Source organism: Myotis lucifugus, unplaced genomic scaffold, assembly GCF_000147115.1.
Source record: "Myotis lucifugus unplaced genomic scaffold, Myoluc2.0 scaffold_280, whole genome shotgun sequence".
NCBI lineage: Eukaryota > Metazoa > Chordata > Mammalia > Chiroptera > Vespertilionidae > Myotis > Myotis lucifugus.
This window is the reverse complement of record NW_005871328.1, coordinates 285,639-293,250: the sequence shown is the minus strand read 5'-3', so window position 1 is coordinate 293,250 and position 7,612 is coordinate 285,639. Positions and strand designations below refer to the sequence as shown.

General features: G+C 61.2%; 1 protein-coding gene across 1 annotated transcript; it reads right to left on the bottom strand.

Annotated features, from left to right (window-relative positions):
• Positions 1 to 727: 727 nt before the first annotated feature.
• SYDE1 (synapse defective Rho GTPase homolog 1) lies at positions 728 to 6,583 on the bottom strand. Its single transcript, XM_006099629.3, has 8 exons — positions 6,445 to 6,583; positions 4,666 to 5,007; positions 3,907 to 4,557; positions 3,516 to 3,730; positions 2,801 to 2,927; positions 2,435 to 2,595; positions 1,465 to 1,690; positions 728 to 1,214 (listed from the first exon to the last, which is right to left on the bottom strand). The coding sequence occupies exons 1-8, from the start codon at positions 6,530 to 6,532 to the stop codon at positions 817 to 819; spliced, it is 2,208 nt and encodes a 735-aa protein (XP_006099691.1). The 5' UTR covers positions 6,533 to 6,583; the 3' UTR covers positions 728 to 816.
• Positions 6,584 to 7,612: the final 1,029 nt, after the last annotated feature.

The window sequence follows — 7,612 nt, the reverse complement described above, 5'->3', positions numbered from 1 at the left end:
GTGAACCCTCCCCCGGCTCTGTGGTCCCTGAAAGAGCCCCACACGTCTGCTCCAGACGTGTCCATGCACTCGCATCCTCACACACAGACACACACACACAGAGGCAATAAATACGTTCCGTACCAAAGTGCCCCATCCTGACACTTCAGGTGGGGCCCCTCCAAAGGGAGGTCTTATAAGTGCTCAGTTTCTTCAAGGACGCCGAGGAAGAACTGGGGAGGGGAAGGGCCAAACTCTACGATCTCAATATGCTGGTTTGAGGCAATTGTGGGGTTTTCCCTGGGAGAGAGTGGGGAAACCTACTGTTTTTCTATAAGCCCAGGCCGCCCCTATCCAGCCAGAGCCCAGGTAGGGGCTGCTCTTGACCCCACCCCAAACCACCTCCTCATAGTCCTTGGGCCCTCCCAAAGGGAGGGAGAAGCAGAGTGCAATGCTCAAAGCTAATACTGATTTGGTTGGCAGCAGCAAGAGGATTGACTGGGGGGTGTCTCACCATCCCAGGGTGATGCTCACATTAACTGGTGTTGCCCGGGCCAAGGGGCGGCAAGAGAGGCCAGCCCAGCAAGGGGGAGATGCTCTTGGTCCTCAGAAAAGATGGCCACAACAGCTGGTCCCCAAATCTCCAGTCCCTGGCCTTTGCAACCAGTACCCAAATAATTTAGAACTGGAAATGAGAAACTAAATCTCAGCATCTGCTGGCTGGTCGCTAGGCAACTCCCCAGCCTGAAAGACAGGTCTGGTCCCTTTCTATCTTTAGGGCACTGTCTTAGCAACCAGGAGCCCGGCCCTTAGTATCGGGGTCCCGCCCCGCCCGGCTCAGAGGCATACATTGATCTGCTTGGAAAGCTCTCTCTCTAGGTCCAGGATGAGGGCATCAAAGTCTTTGAGGTTCAGGTGCGCGTTGAAGGGCGCTTCGAAGTCATCCTCGAAGTCTGCGGCGCCCGTGGGCTCCCCTGCCTCCTCGTCTTCGCTGTCGCTGCCCGTCACGTGGTCGTAGTCGGGCCCGGAAAGGAAGTCCCGCCCACAGGGCAAAAAGTCCCTCCCGCAAACGCTCCAGTCGCCGGCGTAGCGGTTACTCGGAGGGCTCTCGGGGCCGCCCCGACCGCGGGGCCGAGTCACTACCTCAGGAGCCGCCAGCGGCAAGTGCAGCGGCGGCTGCTGTTTGGGCCGCAAGTACGGGTCGAGGTCCGTAGCCTCCGGGGACCGGCGGGGATCTGCAGAGGGAGAGGGAGGGCTTGTGATGACAGGACATAGAGGCGGCAGCCAGGCCTCTGATTGGCTGTTTAGGTAACCAGCCAGCTCACGATATCTCTGATTGACATGTTGAAAAGCAGCGTCAAGCCTGGATTGGCTGGATAGGAACTGGTTGCTGAGGCAACCAGGCACTGGTTTACTCTGATGAGGAGGCGTGGCTTACTTGAAGCCTGAGAATCTGATTGGCTGCTGGGGGGGGGGCGGACTCACCTGGCCAGGCCTGCAGCAGGTAGTGCAGAACTTCGATGTGTCGCTTGAAGTCCACTGTGTTGGCAAGGCCCGGGCCAGAGCTGCGGCTGCGGGGCCTGCCGGGGTCCTGGCGCGCGGGCAGCAGCACGGGGCCGAAGCACACAGCCAGGTTCTGCGCGGTCATGCGGTTGTGGGTGTGGAAGGAAGACACGAGGCGCAGGTGGTCCAGGAGAAGCGTCAGCGTGGCCTGGGGAAAGGGTTGGGAGGGCATGAGGGAGACTAAGGCAGCTCGGAATGGGAAAACTGAGGTTCAAGGTCTCACAGCTGGGAGATGACAGCTAAGACTTAACCATCAGGTATTAGTATTATGATTCCATTTTGCTGGAGGGGAGACCTAAGGTCACAGCTTTGGAATGACAAAGCTTGGACTTGAACCCATTTCTCTGTGTGTGTGGCAGGGTCGATATTAATCCCATTTTATAGATGAGGGTATTGAGGCACAAAGAGGGTCTGGACTTGTCCAGGATCCTACAGCCAGGAACTCCCTTGTGCATTTTTTTTTTAAAAAAATATTTCTTTATTGATTTCAGAGAGGAAGGGAAGAGAGAGAGATAGAAACATCAATGATGAGAGAGAATCATTGATCGGCTGCCTCCTGCACGCCCCCTACTGGGGATCGAGCCTGCAACCCAGGCATGTGCCCTTGGCCGGAATCGAACCCGGACCCTTCAGTCCGCAGGCGGAAGCTCTATCCACTGAGCCAAGCCGGCCAGGGCCCTTGTGCATTTTTGATATATCCTGGCTGTGCAGCCTTGGGTAACTCACTCAACTGCTTTGGACCTCGCTTTCCACTTTTACGAAGAGGGGATCCCAATAGCACCTACTTAATGATGCCCCAAGCTCGTGGCCATTACGGCCCAGGCATGGGTGAAACGTTCTACTAATGTCAGCCCACTCCTTGTCCTACCCACCCCACCCATGCCCCACTCACCCTCTCGACATCTGGCAGGCAGCTGAGGAGCCCACGGGTACCCTCAGTGCTGGGGGGAGCCCTGCTCGGGGGCCCTCGGGCCATGGCTTCCAGCACCACTTGATAGAGGGGCTGGGTGATGAGTGGGGTGGGCAACTCTCGAAGATAATCCTTGAGGATGCCTGTGAACACAGGGCCCACTCTGGTCAGGGCAAGCCTGGCTTCTGGAGGGGCCAGCTGGGGCTGAGAGGAGGGAAGAGGAGGACAGGTGCAGGAAGGTGAAAACAAGGCCATACAGAAGAGGTGAGGTCCCAGAGGGGCCACAGGGACTGCCATGAGGTGAGGGTGGAATGAGGAGCGGGCAGGGGAGGGAAGAGGCATGCTGACCAGTGATGACATTGATATCGGGGTACAGGTCCTCAGAGAGGCAGACTGCTGCACTGTCCCGCTCAAAGGCATCCCGAAGCTCTTTCTTCACAGCTGCTGAGCCGCATAGTCGGTATAGCCCCACCACCTAGGTGTGGGAGCAGAGAGGGGATGTCTTTGCTGGGGCTACAGATTGATCAGGGCTCGGTGGGGTGGGGTCTGGAGTTCTGGGCCAGGGTAGCAGTAGGCTGAGAAGTTGGGGGCTAGCTGTAGCCTCATTGGCTGCCTTCCTACTCCTCTGACACCTGTCATGGAGTCCCTGCCTGGCTGCCTGGACAACCTCTGACTCCTCTTCAGTTCACTTGTCACCTCCTCTAGGATGCCTTCCCTGACTACCCAGCAGGTGAGGTCCTGCTCTGGGCTTTCCCAGCTTCTTCAGTCTTATCCCAGCCACAGTTTTATATTTGTATGTTGTTATTGGAATCATGTCTTTCTGTCCAGAGACTCTGAGCTCCAGAAGGGCTGGGATCCGGTGTCACTAATTGGGTGGATGACCCATAGATTTGGGGCTGAGTGCCATGGTCTAGGGGGGCCTCCTGCCCTTGTCTAGGCTGGGATTGGAGCTAGGAGTATCCCAGGCAGGGTCGGGAGGAAGTCCTTGCCTCAGTATATTGGGGGTCCTGGGGAATGGGTCTGAGGTCTGGGGGCTAGTTGGGGTGTGGGATGAGGGGCTCACCCGCAGCCCTCGGCGCTCGATCTGCCCCACACACTTCTGAATGATCAGGGGCACCTGGCCCGGGGGCTGCTCCCTCTCCACCAGCAGCCGCAGGGGCAGCCCGAAGACACGGGGCTCAGCTGTGTTGGGTGCTTCCCGCTGCTCCGTCAGGGCCAGCTTGGCATACAGCAGCCCCTGAGGCTCCAGGCGCACAGCCAGCTGCTGGGCCTGGCACCCTAAAGACACAAGGGGACTTAAGTGGGGTCTGCCCTCACAGGCTCCTGTGCCCTGGCCTCCTACTCCAAGCCACACCCCCACCCTGGGCTTAGTGCGCTGGGCACTCTGGGAGAAGTGCTGAACCCTGTACCCCACCGATCCCCCGCCCCCCACGCCCCGCAGCCAGGCATCCTACCTCGGAAAACCGTGGGCAGCAGCACAGTGCCCTGGGCGCAGGGCCGGTGCCTCCGCACACAAGGGTCCCACACCAGCACCAGGGCTCGCAGCAGCCGGGCAGCCTCGAGTTCCAGGTGGAAGGTGTGGTCCAGCCGCAGGAAGTCTGGCCCTCCGCGCAGCGGCCCGGTTCGGGCTCTGGCCACTCCATCCACCTGGAGCAGGCAGCAGAGGTCCCTCGGGGTGGCCCCAGGCGCGGGCCGCAGCCCCCCCAGCCCGTACAGGTGCAGGCTGAGGCGGCCCCAGAGTGCGGCCGGCGGCGCCCGGGCAGATGGGCCCACCTCGTAAGGCTGGAAGGCGGTCGGCGACAGGGGCCCTGCTGGGCGCTCCGGGGAGTCACCATCACTGAGGTACCCAGCCCGCAGGCCCCGAGAGCCCCCGGCCACGGCCGTCCGCCCAGGGGTCCCTACACTGCTGTCCAGGTGGTAACGGCTGATGACGGAGCCAGCGGGGGCGGCCCGCTCTCGCTCGCGCTCCCGGCCCGCCCGGGTGCTTCGCAGGCTCAGGCGGCGCCGCAGCTCCGGCAGCTTCTTCATTTTCATGGAGAGGCGTCTGGCGGGGCCTGGGGACTTAGTTCGGGAGGCTTTGGTTGGGGAGTTGGAAGGGGCCACACCTGTGGGAACACCAGAGTTCAGCAACCTGGGCTTGGCATGGGGCTGAGGCCTGTGGTCATCTTGGGGAGCGAGGGTGGGGGTCGGGGGCGGGTAAGGCTTGTGCTCACCTTGTGGGGCCACGCCCTCTGGCTCAGCTAAGCCTGGCTGTGGCCCTGGGGTCTCAGGTGCGGGGGTTCTGGGGTCCTCCTCAGGGATGGGGTTGTACCAGATCTCGCCTGCAGGCTCCCCACTGCCAGGTGCCCCAGGCCCCAAACAGGCCTCCTCTGGGGGCTTGGCCCCGCCCAGTACCCATCTTCGGCTGCTGGGCTCCAGGCTCTGCAGGTAGGCCCCTCGTGAGGGACTTCGAGGTGCCTCAGGGCTGGGGGGCCCCTCTGCTCCAGCCTGGGAGCCTTCGAAGGCCTGGGGCTCTGGCTCTGGAGGGCTGGGCTCCAGGCGTTGGGCTGGGTGGCCTGTTGGAGAACAAGGCAGTCAGGCGCAGGCCCTCATCCCCCAAAGAACAGCCCCAGCCCAGGCTCTTCCCCAGCAGGGGCTGGGTGCTTGTTTGGAATGGGATTGGTTGCCAGTTTAGAGTCCACCCCGTCTTAGTCCCCGAGGTCCCCAACGTCCCTCTGCCTCTGGCCTCAGGGGTCCTCTGGTGGGACTCTGTGTTCCTGGCTCTGATTCTCCACCCCCTCATTAACCCTGGCCTGGAGCCTGGCCCTGTCACTTCTCACTGGGCGGCTTAGGGCAAGTCACTTCCCATCTCGGAGCCCCAGTGTGTCCTGTGACATGGGGGGATCTGATGCTCTTTCCAGGGGGGCTTCAGGGAGCTGGGCGTGGGGCGCACTTCCTAGGCCCCCATGTCTGGTCAAGCACACAGTGGCTGGCTTGCTCGGAAGACAGGAGCAGGCATGGCCTCGAGCACAGGGTTCTCCTTTCCCGCAGCACGTCCCCCCTCCCCCCAAGTCTGTCTTCCAATTCTGCCCCCACCGGGAGTGGGTCATCTCTCAGTCCAGACCAGAACCCTGGTCAGTGCCTTGGCGCCTCCCCTTGCTCCATTCTCCCCTCCGACATCCAGGCTGTTTCCTGTGTGTGTTTGTGCTTGGGCACCAGGCCCATCTCTGCTCTGGGAATCTTTGGGAAGGGCTGGTGGGGAGGTCCGATCCAGGAGTCATCTGGTCTCCCTCCTTTAACTCCTTCCTTCCTCGGACTTCCTGCCCGAGGCAGCTCCCAATTCTTTCAGGTCCCATCTTGCGTGCCTGCAGACTCCCTCCTCCCCTCCCCTCCGATTTCTACCCGGCTCTCTATTATGAGCATATTCCAAAGAGCTGTTTAAGTCACTTCACTAACCCTGGGCAAATTACCCAACTGCGGCGTGCCTCAGTTTCCCCATCTGTATCAAGGGGACAGCTGCCTGGGGCGGCTTAAGGTGGAGGCAGCTGCAGTCACTGGTTAATAATAGGTGGGAGGGGTGAGGGGCGCTACTCGGACTGACGGCCAGGTCTCCCTCCTGCAGAAGTGCGCTCCCCGTCTCCTATCTCGGGTCTCCCGGGCTCAGAGTGCCCCTTGCCCTGACTGGGCTCAGTGTCCCAGCTCCCAGCTCCTCAGCGCCTCCACTCCCCAGGCGCACCGTATCGGCCCATTTCCTGTCAGGGGCGAGGCCCCCTCCCGGGCCTCCCAAGGAGCCCGCAGCGCTGGCATCCCGGGTTGGGCGCACATAACGGTCCGCGCCCCTCTCCCCCCAGCCCCTTCCTCCCAGGACCCCTGCCCGTCCCGATCCCTCACCCCAGCCCGCAGCCGGCTCCGCCGGGCTCCCCTGTCCCCTCAGCAGCCTCTCCTTGGGCCCCGGGACCCCCTCCAGGCCGGGCGGGGCTCGGCACCCCTCCTTCGTCCCCTGTCCCGCTCACCGCGCTCCTTCGCATCCGACTTTTTCCGGGGAAGTTTCTCCCGGCCCCGCAGGCGGGAGAAGGTTTTCCTGAGCAGCGGCTCGGCCATGCTGGGGCCCCGGCCGGGCCGAGTGCGAGCCCTGGGTCCGGCCGCGCTGCCCCCCGCCCGCCCGCCCCGCCCGGGCCGTCGCGCCCCGCCCGCCTCCCGCCCAGCGCCAGCAGGAAGCGCATTCCGGGAATGCTTGGCCCAAACTTTTTTTTTTCCCTTCCCGCGGCCTGAGCGGGCGATGCTGGGAGTTGTAGTCGCCCCAGCGGGAGGGGAGGGAAAGGGGGCTCTGGGCTACCTCCCTGGGCTCCAACTCCGATCTCTATCGGGCGCAGCCCCGGGCCCCAGTCCTCCCTCTTTCCCCCTCTCCCTTGGTGATCGCTCATTCTCTTGGTTTTATCTCCAAAACGCATCCTGCACGTGTCCTTTCTACTCCCCCCATATACTGCTCTAACCTGTTGCAAGCTCTTCCGTGGTCTCCTGGAGGCCACAGTGCCTCCCTCCTCCATCCAATTCTGTCCCCTCCCCAATTCCAGTTCCTACTGCTGTTTAACAAACAATCCCCAAATTCAGTGGCTTAAACAGCCATTGTATGATGCTCACAGACGTGGTGGGTCAGGAGTTGGGGCAAGGCGGAGCGGACACGGACTACCTCTGCCCCTTAGTTGGAAAGACTTTGAGGCAATCATCTGGAGGCATGTTCACTCACAGGTCTTGCAACTGATACCAGCTGTGGACCCGGGCACCTACAGGGGCCTCTCCTCCCAGGAGGTGTGCAGGCTTCTTACACAGCCATCCAGGGCTCCAAAAGTGAACAAGGCCGTCACTGTATTACCTTTCCTGGCCCACCCACCCTCGAGTATCACACTGTGCCACTTCTGGCACCAGATTCAAGGGGAAGGGACATAGATGCCATCTCTCAGTGGGTGATGTGTCAAGGTGACCTTGTGCAAGAGGATGTGGGGTGAGAGAGATTATTGGGGTGGTTTTGGAAAAGTTAACCCCTTATTCCTTCATTCCATTCTCCACACAGCACCCAGAGTTAAAAAGCTGAAATCAGATCATGGCACACCCCTGCTGAACAGTCTTCTTATGACTGCTCACCCACCTAGAATAAAATCCAGATCCAACAAAACTTCTGCC

Coding starts and splice junctions, on each gene's coding strand:
- SYDE1 (XM_006099629.3), bottom strand. CDS start 6,532: ATGGCCGAGCCGCTGCTCAGGAAAACCTTCTCCCGCCTGCGGGGCCGG. Junction 3,731..3,906: donor GCTGCCCACGGTTTTCCGAG/GTAGGATGCCTG, acceptor TTGTGTCTTTAG/GGTGCCAGGCCCAGCAGCTG. Junction 1,691..2,434: donor GCCTGCCAGATGTCGAGAGG/GTGAGTGGGGCA, acceptor CCCTTTCCCCAG/GCCACGCTGACGCTTCTCCT.